The sequence below is a fragment of the Harmonia axyridis genome, chromosome 1, assembly GCF_914767665.1.
Source record: "Harmonia axyridis chromosome 1, icHarAxyr1.1, whole genome shotgun sequence".
In the NCBI taxonomy this organism is placed as follows: Eukaryota; Metazoa; Arthropoda; class Insecta; order Coleoptera; family Coccinellidae; genus Harmonia; species Harmonia axyridis.
In genome coordinates this window covers 12603620-12623846 of record NC_059501.1, presented here as the reverse complement: position 1 = coordinate 12623846, position 20227 = coordinate 12603620, and the positions used below count along the sequence as shown (strand labels likewise).

Below are 20227 nucleotides of genomic sequence, written 5' to 3'. Positions count from 1 at the left end.
GTGCTCAGTATTGGTATGTTGATCTCGTCCTTCCTAATAGTGAATAACTCATTTATTAAGTGTCTCTATTCCTAACCATGATCACAATTGAATTGAAACAAGTTTCGTAATTTCAATATGTCCATATTTACTACCAAAAACTAAAAATTACAGTTTTGAGCTTATTTCAAGTTTATCATCGCACACTGAAGGTTTGACAAATGGTGCTGAGTATTGGTACGTTGATCTCGTCCTTCCTAATAGTCAACAACTGATTTATTAAGTGTCGTAAGAAAATCCATTATTTTTCCAATAGATGGCTTCAATTATCTGTATCTCGCGCTGTATCAGTCTTATCGAGTTCTCCTAGATGGCGTTGAGAAGATGAGATTTCGTACTACCAAAACTTATCTGACAGTTTCGTGATTACTTGACTCAGTTTAGTTTGAGCGAGCGTCAAAGATGGAAACTAGTAGAGAGAAAATACGCTATAATTTACAATTTTTCTTCGATGAAGGGAAAAATGCAAGCCAGACGGCTGGAAATGTGAATAGTATTTATGGTCCTGATATTGTAACAGCCAAACACGCGCAATTTTGATTTAGTCGATTCCGTTCCTGTAATTTAGATGTCAAAGATGCACTGAAATTCAAATTGTCGAATGGCTGTTGACTGAGGATCACTTACGGCAACGTCAAGCGAAAACGGTCGTGATCGAAACTCGATGAGCAGCCGGAAACGCTGGCCAAGCTGTGATTGACGATCAGAAAAGTTTTGCTTTGTATTTGCTGGGTTTGGCAGTGAATCGTATTTTATGAGCTGTTCCGCTGTGACACAGTTGTTAACCCGGAACAGTACTGTCAAAAATTGGACCGTCTAAAGCGGCCAGCTTTGGCCAATAGAAGAGGAATTGTGTTCCACCAAGACAACGCTAGGCCACATACATCGATGTTGACTTGCTAGGAGGTCCGGGAGCTTGGTTGGGAGATTCTTATTCATCCACCTTATATTCCGGTCTTGGCCGCAAGTGCCATTCCATTATATTCCTGGATTTTTTCTCGAATATGTGCTTCATTAAGGAGCTTGCGTTATTGCCAGTGTAAAATACTTTCAATGATTGAGTTTACACCATTGAAAAGTCTGAGTCATACTGATTTTTTCATTTGAAGAATCAAGTATCACGAAAACATGGGTTCCTCATTCTGAGAACTTGAATCGCTTTCTATAAAATAATTTTTCGGAAAACAATATTTTTATTCATTTCGAATGAGCTTTGAAATATCAATATAAAAAAGAAACAAAATGTTTCAAACAAACTTCAAATTCATTTTCATTTCTCTATTAATCTACTGATCCTTCAGAAATATCTGTAATTAAACCCAAGGCTAGCCCTGTATTCTCTGATGTGGATAATTAAAAAAAATATATATCAATACTAAGTTGCCCCAAAATAGGCTCAAGTGCGGGTATAGCCTAATTATTGAAGCTGAATATCATTTCCTGAATCAAACTTCTGATATCTGCCGACAGGTGGAAGTCGCACACCATCAATATATGCTTGTTTTCGATTGGCACTTTTCCCCATTACATTTATCAAGCCATTACTGAGCTTGAACGGTATTTTCCCCATCAAAAGCAGTGTTTGATAAACACACGCAACTCGTTTCATTCCATCGTTTGAACAAAATAAAATGTAGCGTCACTCAACCTTTGATATCTCGACAGCGACCCAACTGAATGTCATGAAATTTTTACACCTATCTTTTGATGGATTGTACCTACAAGCAGAAAATTAAAACGGTACAGTATTGACGCATCTTTTTTTTTATCAGTCCCATTGCTTAATGACCCATTTAACCCTTTGCGAGCTTGTTCGTCCTTACAGTCGTATGAAAAGTTCGACTTTCAGAAGAAATCATGCGTCTAGATTCTAACATAAATTTTAGTTTAAAACAGAAAGGTTATCGGGTATGTAGTCAAACTTGAACAATTTCTGCTTTTTATTTGTTTCAGCCAAGCTTTCGGACAATAACTTGTCCTTCTTCAGGGCTACTGAAAATTACAAAATGTTGTAAAAAACACACAGAAATCAATACAGTAGAACTTACATCAATGTGAGTCTTAAATGTTAAGAATATTTAACTGTCCATATATAATATGTAACATGCAAGGAAATATCTATATTTTTCTGAATCCCAACAATACAATTAAACAATGAATCAAATCTCAAAAGACATATGAACGAATAATGTCAAAGGTTAAATACATAGAAAAACACAAAGACAAGAGACACAGAAAGGAATGACACCAGAGGACGAGTGACGTCACAAAATGAGGAATTATAAGGCGTTTTATAATGAGGGAATCATCTGTAATGTCTAATCATCTAATTCGAGTCATATTACTTGGAAACGTTCAAATGGGGAATTGTACGAAAGTATAGCTATCCTTCAAAGCGTTGAACGAATGAAGCATGATTTTAGATTTTATTGATATGAAAGACTTTTTTCACATTACAGAAGTGAAATGAAGAAAATGTCTTTTATCATGGATGATCTCACTCTGAAGTTTTCTTGATACTGGTCGTTCAAGTCTGTTGAAATGATTTTTCTGTTAAGTATTTGATTTTATTGCCTTCCCTTGTTTATATTTCCAAGTAAATTATCACTCATGCAAGATTCTTAGTGGTCCCAAAGAAGTCTAGGAGGGTAGGGATAGAATATATTAAGCATTTATTCGGTCATTCTTTTTTCGTAAAATCATTTCATCGATATATGATATATCCATAGAAGAATTCCTTATATTTAGTATAGCAGCTGCAGCTTCTTACCATGTTTTCTTGGAAATGTTCCCACAAAACAAATGGAACTGACTTTGCGATGTTATATACGTCCTAGAAATTTTAGCACACAATTATGAAATGCCTTGCTGTAGGAGCAAATTCCATTACCTATGAGAAACTGTCGAGGATAACATAATCAACAATATGAAAATTTGGCGCGATGTTCAGAGCAAGCGTATAAATCTAAAACGAGGTGATGTGAGAGGAATACTTCAACAGAGGTTTGAGCGTCGAAACAAGACATAACAGCGTGACTTTGTTATATGTTGCATTGTGACTTTGAAGAACGATTATATTTTACTTGGTTTTTTCGTTATTTTCTTCTTGAATAGAGATTATTCATATTGGAATCTGAAAGTGAAAACATATGTAATAATTAAGAAAAAAAATAATACTTGCCAAATGGATGCTTACTTCTTCCATCATATGAATTGAATCTCCTGCAATTTGTTATTTTGTATTTGTATTCGTAGCAAATAACTCCACTTTACTGAAAGTTTCTGATTCCTTGGTTGAGTCGGTGTTGAGTTATGCGTTGGTTATATGGGGTGGTTTATACGATAATGTTCTGGAGGGACTGCAGATCATTCAGAAGTATATTTTGAAAATTATCTTGAATTATTGTTTTGTAGTGATTGCAACAAAATGAACATAAGACAATTATATATTTTTGAGTTTATAGGTCATCAGATAAAAAGTAATAGTAATTACGTAGACCATAGCTTCTCTACTAGATATCGATGTATGAAATCATTACGTGTTCCTTTTGTTTGCAAGAGTCATTTACAGCGTTGTTTGGAATATTTGGAACCAAATTTTATCAATGTTATGCATCCTGCTCTGAAAAATGTTGATTTAAAAAAGAAATACAACAGACATAAATTGGCGAAATATATCGGGCAGAATTATGAAGAATTTTTGTTGACATAGGATGCGTGTATTTTTTGTATTCGTTTATCGTTCTCTCCTTCCTGGATCGAGTGTGAGAGTGAGTATGTATGAGATGAGTGATGTGGTGTCTGAGTTTTTTTTTACAGTTGATGTGTTCGGTAACTGTGAAACTCTGTGCAACACACAAGCTTCAGCTTAGGTTGTACAGATTTCTAGAATTTATATTTAATTTGATTGTAACTTTCAGACTGAATAAATTATTGTTATTGTTATTATTATTATTGTATACATTTCTGTATATCTGAATCATATGAAAGAAATAAAGATTAAATGTACAAAAAACTATCCATGATACATATTGGTTCAACAATTCACGAGAGGAGTCATGGGCGCCAGCAGAAATTTTTCCCAGGGGGGACAAAATGAAAATTATTGAAAAACGATAAGGCGTCCATGATTGTCATTGAAAACCGGAAAATTGTTGAGAATCCATTATTTTCCTTTTTCCCATGCCCTTTGGATTGAGAAAATAATATTGAGGGTGTTGTGCTGAAATATGACGCAATCAAAATATCAGGGGGGGGGGGGCATGGCCCCTCTGTGGGCGCCAATGAGAGGCGTCCAAAAATTAGATATGTGTATAATCTATTGACTCTTATTCCTAAAATATAGAATGCCTAGTCAAAAAATGCAACGAAGTATTTCAATCATATTGAAAGATTGAGATTGAATTATTGTTAAACGACTCATTAAATTGAAAAATTTAGAAAATACAGAAAATCGAAGTGGTCAACTCATCTGAGTTGAGTTTTTCTAACTGATTTTTCTAAGACATCATATGTATTCCTATATTTAAGATATTGAATAAATGTTTTTAAATGCCAATTAATATACTTTGTGTCGGTTCGCCATCTCGTGGACGCCTTATTCTATAGTTTCAATCGATTATTATTATGTTGTTTTGAATGGCGATAGCTGTTTTTTCCGCAATTTATGTAGATAACTCCCCATTGATTTCCCCTGAATAGAACTAATACTCGTTCATTAGTCAAATGCTAGAATACATATCAATGAAGTGTAGACCAGGTTGTGACCTCTCACCTGATAGAATCGTGAAAATATTAAATAGGGAGCCATACTTGAGCAATCGGCTAATTTTTTAAATGTTACAAACAAGCATCCATGACTCAGTAAATTCTAGAGCTGACATCCAACAACTTAGCCGATTTTATTATTCCTTATCAAAAACAAATATCGAACTATGGAATGAATGAAAACAAAATAAAGATTTCTAGCCCCTATCGACTTCATTACTTCAGCGCATCACATACATACATCTAAGTTTTTTGTTTGTACCTATATGTGTGTATATTACTTTTTATTTTTATTCTTATTTGAAACTTGTAAAACTTGATGTTTTGAATTATATAATGTTTCATTGTATATCTACATTATGCCAGACCATCTTTTCTGTGATATTTTCTAGTCGATAACTTTTTGTAATGCTCATCTTTCCTTTATTTTTCTAAACACCTTCATCAATGTTACAAATGATGTTTTCCGTAAATTTTGTAGAGCCCTGCCCTGAGGATGGAAATAATTTTTTCCGAAACGTCGGCGAATTAGCAGAGTATCATTTTCCTGTTTATCTGATTCTACACCACCAATCTATCGTGAAGTAAAATTTTTGGATCACCACTTCAGATCTTGAGAATCTTTGAGGTTCTTTCAGATCGTCGCATTAGACGTCTAAAAGATTCACTCGGTATAAAATACCCCCATGTCAAAATGAATTACAGCAAAACAAGGACGAAGGAAAATTGACGAGAATTTCACTGAGGAGTCCTCATCACTTTTCCATAGAAAAATAGCCGGTACTTGTACAATTTTCAACACGAAAGCAAGAACGTCTATTTCTCCACCTATTTTTAATAACATTTCGTGACCCGAACATCGAGGAAGTTTTTCCTCGATGGCTTTAATTACGACACTCTTTTCGGTGCTCACGCGATCGACTGACTGCCGGTTTTTTTCGTTCCTTTGATCTCTGATCAATTATTTGGATAATCGGCCATTTTGTTCTGCCAAATTATAGCCGGATTTAGGTCATGATTTATTATTGGATCGACTTTTGATTACTGGACTGAGATAAATGGAGAAAATTAAATTGACGTTCGATTTTGAAATTATATTAAAACTTTGCAGAGACAGGCGCTGCTCTCTGTTTACATGTAACAAACTGAAAAAGAATATAATATAACTAGTATTTACTCGACTAAAGTGCACCTGTTGTTTGCGAAAACGTGATCCTATTCAATTTAACGATTCGATTTAACTTTATTTGTGAAAATCCCTCATACAAAATTATACACTGACCACGAATCGTTATCGAATTGTATTACGTATTGTTGAAGTGTGAAAGCACCATCAGATTCATTCAATGTAGTGATTCAATTGCCTATACAAAAAGTTGGTGCATTCACATAATGGAGCAACCTGGATTTTATTTTGAGGGGTTGAACATCGAACGAATTAGGCGAACTAGAGGTTGAAATGAAAACTATGGATAATATGAATTAATAATCTTGAAATATTCAGTTTCCTTTCAGATATTTCTAGGACATATAATACATTCTCAATATCGAATTCACAATCGTAATAAAGAGTGTTTTTTTAAGAGCTATAGAACTTTAAATTGCAATAAAACAACGATATATTATTCGATTGACATATGAATTTTATTTATCCACAAGATAATATTGTGGCATTATATTTTAAATATGATTTCTGGCATATGACCTCCACGGCTGGCTCGGATGTAGTCCAATCTGGACGTCCAATTTTCGATGACTTTTTCCAACATTTGTGGCCGTGAATGTTGTCTTCCAAATGGTCAAGGGTTTGTGACTTATCCGTATAGACCAATGACTTCACATAGCCCACAGAAAGTAGTCTAGCGGTGTTAAATCACAAGATCTTGGAGGCCAATTTACAGGTCCAAAATGTGAAATTAGGCGGTCACCAAACGTGTTTTTCAATAAATCGATTTTGGCACGAGCTGTGTGACATGTTGCGCCGTCTTGTTGGAACCACAGCTCTTGGACATTATGGTTGTTCAATTCAGGAATGGAAAAGTTAGTAATCATGGCTCTATACCGATCACCATTGACTGTAACGTTCTGGCCATCATGGTTTTTGAAGAAGTACGGACCAATGATTCCACCATCCCATAAAGCGCACCAAACAGTCAGTTTTTCTGGATGTAACGGTGTTTCGACATACACTTGAGGATTAGTTTCACTCCAAATGCGGCAGTTTTGTTTGTTGACGTAGCCATTCAACCAGAATTGCGCTTCATTGCTAAACATAATTCGCTTATGAAAATCGGAAACAACGGCAATCTCATTTTGGGCCCATTCGACAAATCTACGCCTTACTTGATGATCGTTTGGCTTCAACTTCTGCACGAGTTGGATTTTGTAAGCACGCAAATCAAAATCCTTCCGCAAAATCTTCCATAAAGTGGATGGACACAGATCCAATTCCTGTGCTCGATAGCGGATAGACTCATTCGGGTCTTCCTCAATGCTACGCTCTACAGCAGCAATAGCTTCTTCTGCACCGTACGGCGTCTCTGGGAATGCGAGTTATCAATAAGAGTAAACGTGGTGCGAAAACGTTCCATGATTAATCGAATTAACCGCTCTGATGGACTATTTTGTCGACGATAAAATGGACGTAGTGCGCGATACGTATTCCGTACAGAACCATTATTTTCGAAATAAAATTGCACTATTTGCAAGCGTTGTTCAGGCGTGAGTCTATTCATGATGAATAACCAAACCAAACTGAGAATAAATCACTTGACAGCTGTTGAATCAGTCGCCATCTTGAACAGTAATGCCAACTTAAAGTTATATACCTCGAAAAAACACCCGTTATATGTTTTTTGATCCAGCCATCCCAGCATCCATCGGCAACTTTGTTCGCTTTTGGAAGTATTTTTGTGAGACGTGTTCAACTACTGAAGTATACTACCTGGTAGCAATAAAACTCAACTTTTTTCGGATATCTTTGGACAGCAAAACCAAAATATTCTTTCTATATTTCAGTTGGCGATTGAAGCAAAAATGATGCTTGGTTATAAATAATAATGTTCTTTCCTTCGAAAAACTTTCTGTGAATTGCTTTTATTTATTTATTTTTTTGGGTGGATTAGGTGTTACAGCTAAAAGCCTATATCACTCTGCTTTGATGGTGGAAGCAAAGTATTTTTGACGATTGTACCGAAGATGGCAGTTTAGCCGAAAACTTTATACAGGATTTCAAAATTTACTACTTGAAGTACTAACCATTTTTTTTCATTGAAAATATACATCTACACACCGAAACGAAAATATATTCAAACTTATCGTCAAGCCAATGAACCCGTGGATGTTTCAGAAGCTAATCGCGACATAAGTTATGACGACGACCGAATACTTTTGGAGTGGCCGATATTCCAAATGTCCTAGATTCGGATGTTTCTCTGTCATGAATAATTCATTATCGGAGTCGTATATTTTTCCAGATCCAAGAGAATTTGTTGAGGAACTCAACTTCTAAATAATCCGCATGTTATCTACGGAATGAACAACATGATACTGAATCAAGCAAGGACAGAAAATCGATATTTCTGAACCTACCGAAATAAATAACCCAACCACACGCGTTGAAGTGAACGCTAAATCGAAGCTATTTGTCTGATCACTTCGCAAAATCCGGGGGATATTTATTTTGTGTCCTCGCTTTCGGAGGAAATGCAGAAACGCAACAGAAAAATTAGAAAATGAGGGAACAACCAATTTATATGGATTGATTAAAAGTAAACTGTCTTTATTTCCTCCAAATTGTTTGAACCTAACAATTGTTTCGTTAACTACATGTTGACATCATATGAGAATGATTACTACAATTCTAGTTCGCATAATTAGATCAAACACTGGCATTGTAAAAAAGTGAGATTTTGGATATTCCAAAAATCGATCCAAAAAGATTGTGTGATGCCGATCTATTTAGATCCGTCGGGTCGTTGAGTGAAATATCTTTTTCATTTTATTTTCGATGCTTTTGAAGGTTCCATCTAATCAATTTCAGATGTTTATACAAAATTATGATTTTTAATTCCATTCAAAATTTCTTCTTTCGGCTTGACCACACCCTTAGGGAAAGTACCATCCCCTAGTCCAATAAGAATTTTGCCGTACCGCCCACAATGACCTTCGCGGATTCCTGGAAATCGAATAAGACTAGAACCTGATACACAGATGTGACACATCTGGTACGACCGTATTTTCTTCGAACTTTTACAACCCCCCAGTAAATATCTTCAAGATTCACAACTCCATGACATATCTTCGACTCCTCGAAGAATAACACATCTTTTTTACATTATATGTACAAAAACAATTTGTTCCCTGTAAATTCATTGAAACTGTCATGCCCTCGACGCTAAAAGAAACTAATAGGTCTCCAAGCATCCGGTTGACCATCGCAATTATTTACAGGGAACAATAACTGGATCCCACATTTATACCTATTGATGAATAAATTGAATTGAATATCATCCTTTCCCATAAGAAATTGGCCCTTCTTTGTAATGAGTGAATTTGTCTGTTTCAGCTACGACACGCGCGGACCATACAGCAAACTGGCCAAGCACTGGCAGGAGAAAAGCCTGGACACCAGGGCCTTCTTCCGCACTATGACGGAAACACCGACGCTGAGCCTGGACAGTGTCAATGAAATGGATGAGGGTGATTATACGTGTCGCATCGATTATTTACGTTCTCCGACGAAAAACTTCCGGGTCAGACTGATCGTTATTGGTGAGTATTCGAACTTACCCAAGTAGCGATTAATCTTTCTAGGATTTTATAGGTCTCGCGGAGTTCAATAAGGAGGAGATAAAAAGGATGGTAAAGAATGCGAGATCAATGACCATCTCATATTTTTCCGACGACTCTAATAAAATGGATCGTATCTCTTTGTTGGGGTTCATAAAACGTCCGGTAATTCTGGAGATGCGGTCGAATTAAAAATGATTAAGCGTTCTTTCGATTGATAATTTTCAATTTGTTATTACTTCTTGAAAGATTAATTAGGTCCGTATTCGTAAAATATAGAACTTTATGATAACTGTCAAGTGGAAAGTAATGTTCAAATATAAATCTTAAATATCATATTGGCTAACCAGGAGGAACGTGTGCCATATGAGATATAACTAATCTTATTCAGGCTGTAAAACTGGTAGACTTCATAGAATATTTAAGTGAAGTGCTTCCTCGCCCTCCTAAAATCCGTTGCGGCTCATGCTATGAGGCAGGTGATGCAGATGCCTATCAAATAAATCATCCAATAAATTCTGGAAATTACATGTATTAATCGAATATTTTATCAATCCATTTCAACCTCAATTTCACATCATTCGGTACGGTATTTGGTCTCTGTTCCATTATATCCATCACAATCTCACGATTCTTGTATATTCATCTCGCCTCTTTAAGAAGTAAACGGTCTGCGACATGCCTAACACACTTCCTTGTCTAGCGCTCTATCTACATGAGCGCGTCGAGAAATCGAGAATATTCCTGGTGGATCTGTATATAGATTTGAGGCATGCCGATGCTGCAGGACGAACTGCAATTATTCTGCACCATTCGGGAATCGAGAAATAGGGTTAGTTTTTGCTTTGTTGTGATTTGCTGTGTCTCAACTGTCTCGTGTAAGTTTGTCTGCGTGTTAGTGTAAACTTTTTTCGATAAGATTCTTGATTTTTTTCAATCGACTCAATTACTACCAGAAGGCGAAATGGTTTTAGCGGGATCGAGTGAGACTTCTCAAGATGAATGAAAATTAAAAGTACTTGTGATTTTGTAGATGTTTTAACGAATCAGCTTCATTTTTCGAGACATTCGTATGAGGATAAATTTAACATAATTAAAAAAGTGAAACGACCTATTCCACATCTAAGTGAAGGTCTTGTGACTATGGATGACTATGAAAAATCAAATCAGGGATCTCAAAGTAAATGGTATGAAAAGTGAGTACGAGTGGCTTACTGGCAGTATTATTCTGAGTCTCTGAATTAATTATACAGGGTGTGGAATCGCACCCACTGGGTGGTTCAATAATTATAAAGAATTGAAAATATTCTTTAATTCATAAACCACCCTGTACATCAGCTATGTAGTCGAAGACCTATCAGGTATGGGTTTTTTGAACTCGTCTAGGCTAGCTCTACCTAAGGTTATGTACATTCACCAATAAAACACTATGTATTTTTTTAAGTGTTTAAGTAAACATTGAACCAATAATTTGAAATTGAGATGGCAAAATGTTTGTCTTATCAAATTTCCTTAATTTCGTCAAACTTTCGTGCGCAAAAGACCATTTATGAAACTCTTTCATTCAAACCAACACAAAATCAGGATCTACTGAAATGAGTGAAAAATATGTTTGCATGCAGAATTCATTTTGAATTCTTTAATGATCAGCCAACTACAAGTAGATTTTTTCTCCAATCAAAATCTCACGATATGATTTCATATCGCGTTTCGATTCAGCAAAAATATGGAGTGCTCCATAAATATTAATTTCTACTCGAGGAACGGGACTATGAATTACTCGACAATGAACGGTTGGAAGGGAAAAGTCGATATATTTCACATAATCACTTTATCAATTTCCATAACTGCGCAATTATGAAAATACCTCGCATAATTCGACACATCAGGCGGAATATCCTTGAATTATTTCCTTCAAAAGATTCAATTTCAATTTGAACTCATTTCTGATGCCTCCTAGAACTTAGCACTATTACATAAGTATCTGTAGTTTTCAAATTTGGAGCCGGTAATGCAGTTTTATACGATAAAGTTTGACTCACTGATGACCAATACGTCTTTTAATTAAAATTTGATTTATTCGTTTGTCCCTATACAAGATTAATTTTGAACGGAAAGACCTAAAAACTTAAAATTTCCTGGTTAGGTTTGAATCTCGGAATTAGAATTCATAATAGGCAAAATCCAGCTAGAGATTCTGTAAATATAGTTCTTCAAAATATTATGCACGTACTGTTATGAAATTGTAAATTGATACTCAATTTACACGAGTCAAGTAATTAAAGCAAGTAACTGAATGAAGTGAAGGAATTCAGTTGCCTATTTACATCGTATTGTGGTTACTGTCCGAGAGGTGGCGTTATGGGTATCACGACCCACTCTACTACAGCCTCGGTGGGTTTATGGGGGTTGGCACGTTGCAGCAGAGTCACCTCTCCACCATGGTATGAGGGTGTTTCTTAGGCAGAGAATACTGGATTGCCTCCCCCCCTCCCCCGCTTTTTGTTGGTCTTGTTATCTTGAATTCTCATCTCTCCGACCAAACTTCTAGTAACCACCAAACGTAATCTCTTTGATGCGCCACCGAGTACGCCAGTGATTTTATTAAAATAAACAGCTGTCTCGTTTTCAGTAAAAATAAATGGTGATTTATTTGACACCTTTTTCTGCATTCATTCTGTTCATTCAAAAAACGCAAGAGATAGTCGCTGTGACTGCTAACAGCGTTTTGGTAGCATCCGAAAAGCGATAAAAAAACATAAGTCCGACTGAACTGGAAACTATGTGAGTTATTTATATTTCTGTTGGAATTTGTTGTTGAAAATGATTTCTATAACGCGTTCATTCTTTCAGCTTGTAAATACCATAGAATTAATGAAGTTCAAATGCTGAATTGAATGATAGGATATCAAAACAAATTCAGAGAACGTGCAGAGAGTGGTTTCAAGAATGGGGATTTTGACGTCAAACAGCAACATGGCGATGGAGGAGAGAAGGTTTTCGAAGATGCAGAATTGGAGGCATTACTTGTTAAAAACTCGTGTCAAACGCAACAAGAATTGGCAAGATCAGTGGCAGTCATAGGAATGATTCAGGAACAAGGACATTTGGTGCCTTATGAGTTGAAGCCGATAGATGTTGAACGGCGTTTAGTTTCTTGTTACCAGCTTGCGTGCAAGGCAATAACTGAAAAGATGCTCAGTATTGGTTGGAACCAACTCCATGTAGTGTATTATGAGTTGTTAAAACCGACTGAAACAATCACAGACAATCGTTATCAAACGAAATGAATGCGTTTGAGCTGAGCATTGAAAAACAAACAGCCGCAATACATCGATAGACATGATAAAGGGATACAGCATGACAATGCTCGACCCCATGTTGCGGAAGTGGAAGACATACTTGGAAACGTTTAAATGGGAAGTTCTACGAAAGTATAGCTTTCCTTCAAAGCATTGAACGAATGAAGCATGATTTTATTGATATAAACGAGTTTTTTTACATAACAGTAGTTAAATGAAGAAAATGTCTCTTATCATGGATGATTTCACAGCATGACAATGCTCGACCCCATGTTGCGAAAGTGGTCAAGACATACTTGGAAACGTTGAAATGGCAAGTCTTACACTTCCTGCCGTAATCTCCAGACGTTGGTCCTCGGACTATCACTTGTTTCGATCAATGGCACACGGCGTAGCCGACCAGCACTTCCGGTCTTGTGCAAATGTAAAAAATTTGATCCATTCGTGGATAGCTCCAAAAGATGACCAGTTTTCCCAAAGCGAGATTCGTACGTTGCCCGAAAGATGGGAGAAATTAGTGGCCTGCGATGGCAATACTTTGAATCATAAATATAGAACTAGTTTTTCACAATAAAGTCTCAAGTTACGGAAAGAAACGGCGGAATCGAAGTTGTACACCTTTGTACTTCCTTAACCAAAGATCATACCAGGTTGGATAGCAAATGATCACTTGTATATTGATACAGAGTTTGAAGACGATCGTTTCATCAGAACCCCACAACCAGATGAAAAACAGTGTCATAATATAACTAGCAATACACACAATGTTATCTAGTCTCGAAAAGACGTAAAAAAATAACAAGCGCTCAAAACTCCTGACATCAAATTAGTGTTTTCTAAAATTTTCTTTACAAAATCAGAAAATTCATTTCACAACTCGGTTCTGTTTCATTAAGGAAACACGCAAAAACAGGGACAAAAACTGGCCTTCAAGTTTCAATTCGAAGGAGAATAACGAAAATATAATGAATTGAAAATTCTTGCTCGAACTGCTCTGCAAAAAACCTTTTCTCATAAAACCGCATTTTTCCATTTCGTGTCGTCTCATAGGTAGAGACCGCTCCAACAATATAACCAGAAACGGCAAAAAACCTTAATATCCAAATTGATGGATATGTCCATCCAAATTAATGGATTATTTGACGGCCTTCACGATAGGAGGGAATGTATTACATTATTAGATGGATAGAACAGCGAGCAAATACGAGGGAATGGATGTCTGATCAGCTTTGCACACCAACAAAAAATCCAACATATAAAATGTACGGAGTAAGATAGCGATTACAACGACTAGCAATAGGTTCAAAATTTCTTTCATCGTGAAAGGAATCTACTGATTTTTTTCATTTTTCAAATAGGTTTTTTTGGTATTCATCTAAAAAAAAAATATTCGTGATACCACATATTATCATCAAATCATACAAGTTGGGAATATTTTTATTTTTATGCAGCTATAATATACATAGAGGGGCCATTTTGTCTGTTATTTCTGTTTATTTCATCTGTCTATTCTTTGATTATCCCTTCTTACAAGAATGCAAAACTATGTCCACGTCCTCCCATATTGTCTTGTCATGTTGAATATTCGAAGCAACATGAGCTACAATCTATGAACCAGAATATTTTGAAAATTTCCACACTTGCTTTATGGTTTAAAGTTAATAATTTTTTGTACTTCCTCCGGCTCGGTGTCAGAATTAATCACTTGCATTTTCATTCTAATCTTGACATATATTTTTCTCCAGTTTTCTCACGCTGGATAGACTCACAACTGGTTCCATAAAACTTTGATTGACCGATCGACTCGTTGATTATATAGTCCATTCAGGAATTATTGACATCCCGGGTGGCATTTTTCCGTTTCCTATGGGGCAAGCGCAACCAGTTGCTCTAATCCAATAAGGAACGGAGACGCGCGAGACAACTCCGTTCCCTATGTGGTTAGCGCAACTTATACACCAATTGCCTACTCCGAACACATGCACTCATTCATTTTGTGTCCATTGTATGATTGTAGTAAAGTCATAAATAGGTGTCCCATTTAATTATCGTTTTGGAGATATAGAGCGGAGTTGGCGTTTTTTTAATGGAACACCCTATATTTGTCTTAATTGGAATTATACTTGGACAAATAATGAATTTAATATCGAAATAAAAAAATATTTATATAAAGGGTACCATAAAAAATTGAAAAAAAATTAAAGTTTCATCATGGAAATATTATATCATTTTATTGATTCTACTATGTAGATCACGAAAATGCTTTTGGTTAGGTGACCAGTACACTATTTCAGAAATTATAGGTAAAAATCTGATATTTTCTAGAAAAATATTGATAATATTTCCGAGGCTGCAACTTCTCCTGGACGTGAACTATGCCCTTGGAACACTAGTATCTTTTAGATCGAAGCATGATGGTTGAAAAACGTTTGTATTTGAGGTGTCTGTGTCGAATAATTCAGGAGATATAACGATTTTTAGAGGGAAATTCAATTTTTCGCCAAATTTCGAATTCAAATTTCCTCGAAACCGGGACCCTTACGAAGAATCGTTGAGCGGTGTCATAATTGACGATCTCTGATTAGCCGAATTTCGATCTCACCTGAAAAATTTTTTGTCCAAAAATTTTCGTAAAATTTTCCATACCCTTAGAAAATACTCCAAAAAATAAATATTCCTTCATGGGAATATTGTATCATTTTATTGATTGATTCGACTATGTAGATTACGAAAATGCTTGCAGTTGGGCGATCAGTACATTATTCCATAAATTATAGACAAATATCTGAAATTTTCAAAGAAAAAATTGATAATTTTCCCGAAGCTGCCACTTCTTTTGGACGTGGGCTACGCACTTGAAACTTCACTATGTTGTAGACTTGAAGTTTGAAAAACGCTTTATTTGAGGGGTCTGTGACGAATAATTGAGGAGATATAACGATTTTTAGAGGGAAATTCAAATTTGTTCCCAAATTTCGAGTTCTAATTTCCTCGAAACCGGGAGCTTTACGAAGAATCGAGGAGCGGTGCCATAATTGACGATCTCTGATTAGCCGAATTCCGATATCACTTGAAAAATCTTTCGTCCAAAAATTTTCGTAAAATTTTCCATTTTAATTTTTTTTCCTTAGAAAATTGAAAAAAAATAAAAGTACCTTCATGGGAATATTGTATCATTTTATTGATCTGTTAGACCATGTAGATCACAAAAATGTTTGCAGTTGGGCGATCCGTACATTATTTCAGAAATTTTAGGTAAAAATCTGAAATTTTCGAGAAAAAAATTGATAATATTCCTGAGGCTGCAACTTCTCCTGGACGTCAGCTACTCCCTTGAAACCTCAGTAGGTATTGGATAGAAACTTTTTTAAAATCGTCTTCATTTAAGGGGTGTGACGAATAATTCAGGAGATATAACGATTTTTGGAGGGAAATTCAATATTTTCTCAAATTTTGAGTTCAAATTTCCTCAAAACCGTGAGCTCTACAAATAATCGACGAGCGGTACCAGAATTGACGATGTCTGATTATCCGAATTTCGATCTCACCCGAAGAATTTTTTGTCGAAATATTCTCGTAATATTACAAAATAGAAAAAAATAAAAGTACCTTCATTGGAATATTGGATCATTTCGTTGATTGGTTCGACCATCTAGATCACGAAAATGCTTGCAGTTGGGCGATTAGTATATTATATCAGAAATTATATGTAAAAATCTAAAATTATCGAAAACAACTCGATATATTCCCAATAATACAATTAATAAAATCATAGTTATACTTCTCACACAGATTCGAACATTCAAATTCTAAATGAGAAAGTTCCAAAAGAAATGGAAAAATTACCAGATAATGTGGAATCGAGTGTAGAATTCAACTGAACGCTCGTAACTTGACAATTACCCTCGCAATTACCTACCCATACCCTTTGAGGAGGTATTCAATGATTATTATTGAGTCTCATTGCAAACGGAATATTTAGAAGAGCCGAAATTTTTGAGCAACAATTTATTTAATAGGTTTCATTGATGTTTGAGAAAGTGTAACTTTATAGAAGTGCATATATAGGCCCAAACACCGTTAACTTTAAACGCTATCCCATGGATAACGAAGGCCAAACCTCATTGAGGTTTCTGGCTTTCCATTTATAACAGTAATGGAAAAAGTTACCCTAGACCGAAATCATCATCGAGAAATACACAGTATTTTCATTACGTACCCGCTCTGCGGTCTACTTCTCGCATCCCTGTTTCATAATGAACATTCCCTGGGAATATCGCCCAATAACAAGAACAAAGAAGTTTATTACTCGGTATGTGCATACAGCGTCATATTTGAGAAAGGGATCTCGTCTCTGTTCGTCGCTGGATTAGATTTTTCCCCGGAAAAAAGTTTTTTCATAACGGATTGCCGCAGGTGATGTGGGAGAACTAGACTTGCAGTCACGATCCATCAACTTTTCTCAAGGAATATATAGACGGGTTGACCCAGATCTGTCAGGATCTTTTCCCGAACATCGCCCGATAATGATGCAAAGAAAACGCCTAGGATGAATAATGAAAGGAGTCGTGTATATTTTATCGAGCCTTCCGTTTACTGTTTTTCTTATCTATCAACTTCATGACGTTCATAAGTTTTCGTTCCGTTACATGTGGAAATTGACTGTTCTTTGTATTCCCTAGTGGGCGAAGACTGTATCTTTTTCTCGGTGAAAAACGTTACAGATATCCGGAAAATTGTATGGAGTCGTGACCTTCCGTTCCTGAGGGATCATTCAGTTCGCATGGCGAATTGATCGAAATTATAAAGGATACCACACACTTCAGTAGGAGAAGTGGCGTCCTGTCAAATTGTCTGAATTTTTTAAGTGTTATAGTCGACGTCATTCCATACAAAAATTTCCATAGGCAAGAGTTCTTCTATAGACTAGTTTTGACGTTCGAGGACCCTGAAAACTCTAAATTGTTCTTCTTCTTCTCCTTTCTTATATGAGCTGGTAGTTTATATAGGTAGGCATCTGCCTGTTGATAACTAGCAGATGTCCAACATTCTTTCCAACATTTTGGTGATCTTCTGCATCCTCTCTATGTGCTTATTCCAGTATTTTCTCCTCTGCCTCACAAACTTTTTCACGTCTTAAATATCAATTGTTAAACAGTACAAAACGTTATCCTGGTTGATTATCAGTATTCTGAGTAATCTAGATGTGACCAGTCATTAATTTGAGGTAGGTACTATTGAAAGCATTATTCTTTGGTGTTGGTGGTAACCATTTTCGAGTAATTGAACTTCAAAAATGGACTAGTTTAGTGATGTTGATAATACTATATTTGACACGATAGAATTAAAATATAGAGCAAAACAGATCATTCAGTGAAAACATTTTGAAAATCCATCAATAAATGACTCAGAAATAGATTATTTAAATTTACGTATTTTGGCGCGGAACGTCTTTGGTCTTCGACTCGTCTGTGACGTCACGCCACTTGCCTGTGGTCGCTACACCATAAATTACGTTTAAATACTTAGCCGCGCCAAGGCTCTCGCGCCGTTTGTAGTTGTACAGTGTAGTTTTAACTCGAGTTTTGTTTTTATGTCACCATAATGGAAGAAGGCTTCGTGAAAGGACAAAGTTATTTTTACTCAATAACTTATTTCAAACCAACTTACACCTTAGTATTTTTATTATCAGAAATAGACAGCTAGTACTGATAGGTACTTACATCAAAATGATCTTCACACACATATGAAGTAGTTTTAGGTCCAATTAAGTCACGCCTCATTAATTTGCACCACTTCTTCCTTCGATTAATGTCATTTGGTACATGAAAAAACAATTTATTGGGGTTTTTAATTGTCGTGCTTGCACACATAGGCACAATACAATATTTGTAGGATTTTTTTTTTATTTCAGCCATCGTGTAACGAACAAAACACGACACGAACTGCACAAGTGATTGTACACCAATGAATTCGTAAGCACTCTGCGAATACCAGTCGCCTTGTGTAAGTGGCGTGACGTCACACACTAGACGCTACGTATTAAGAAATTATTCTTCCAAGCGCAACTTCAAAGTCCCATAACTTTTTCATTTCTAGAGATATTTCAATGATTCTTCCACATTTTTGTTTCATTTTACCTAAATTTTTAGAATTAATCCTTAACAAAAAAATGAAAATTAGTCCATTGTAAGTAGCTGATTGATTGACCAAATGTAACAACACCAAAGTACATAACTTTCAATGGTAAATGACTGTTCACATCTTGATATAATAATGATAATAGTGATCTTATCCAGAATAACGTTTTGTATTGTTTAACAATAGACACAAATAAGAATTTTCAGGGACTTCTGTGTCAAAATTAACCTATGAAAAAACTTTAGCTTATTGAACTGTTCGTCCCTCAGGGCAATGCGTTCATTTTGATCATGTTACTAGTGATTGTTATAGCTAGTTTCAGTGCAGTAGGAAGAATATTGATTCCTCCATATTTTGATGTTACTTCCTTGTCGCCTTTTCTGAAGAGGATATGATATTGCTTATATTTTGATGCTTTGCTGAATCTACTAAGGATTTTCAGTTATTCTACTATGTTTTTACCTCCGTATTTGAGCAACTCGTTTGTAATTCCATCAATTCCAAGCCTTTTTCTATTCTTCATTTTAGAAGGCTAAACCTTCACATCTTCCTTTCTAATAACTATGTTGTCATCATTTATGGTTGAATGGTTTTTAGGATCATTTTGAGTCTCTTGTTTTTTATTTCAAGTAATTACCCAAGTTTCTTTTGATAACAGTTCCTATTAATCTATTTATGTGTCTCTTGTCTTTGTTTCCTGTTCAGTCGCCATATCTGTTTCCGGAGTCCATGAAAGACTCTCTTCATTCTTTTTGAAAAGACTTCTGAAAGACTATATTTATTTTTGTGACGAGATCATTTCTGATTTTTTTGTAATCCAGGAGGAGATGAGGCCGATGAGGGTTGTCCTGCACTTTAAGCAGACTTTTCTGATATGAGTACCTCATAGATTTGTTCTACAGCGAGTCAAAATAGTCAACTTCTTATCAAGGTTTTGTTATATTACCCTTGGATATCAGTTTGGTAACCTCAAAAACGTATATTTTCATTCGTATCCATTGTTTCTTGTTCTTTCCAGGATTCTGAATGCGAAGTGTTACGAGTTGAATAAATTCAAATACTATCTACAATGATGAAAAAATAATAAGTATTTGGGGTCGTCAATAAAAAGCATAAGAATAATATAAGTTCTGTTATTCTACAATTCATCTAAAAACATAAATATTCAAATGAGGTCATTTTATACT

General features: G+C 35.6%; 1 protein-coding gene across 2 annotated transcripts in view; it reads left to right on the top strand.

Moving 5' to 3' along the window:
• LOC123674726 (nephrin) overlaps positions 1-20227 on the top strand; it is a 368531-nt gene that overhangs the window by 266479 nt on the left and 81825 nt on the right. For both annotated transcript variants that reach the window (XM_045609779.1, XM_045609768.1), the window contains exon 4: positions 9374-9579. In XM_045609779.1, coding sequence (XP_045465735.1) covers positions 9374-9579 — 206 coding nt within the window. The remainder of the gene's footprint in view (positions 1-9373; positions 9580-20227) is intronic.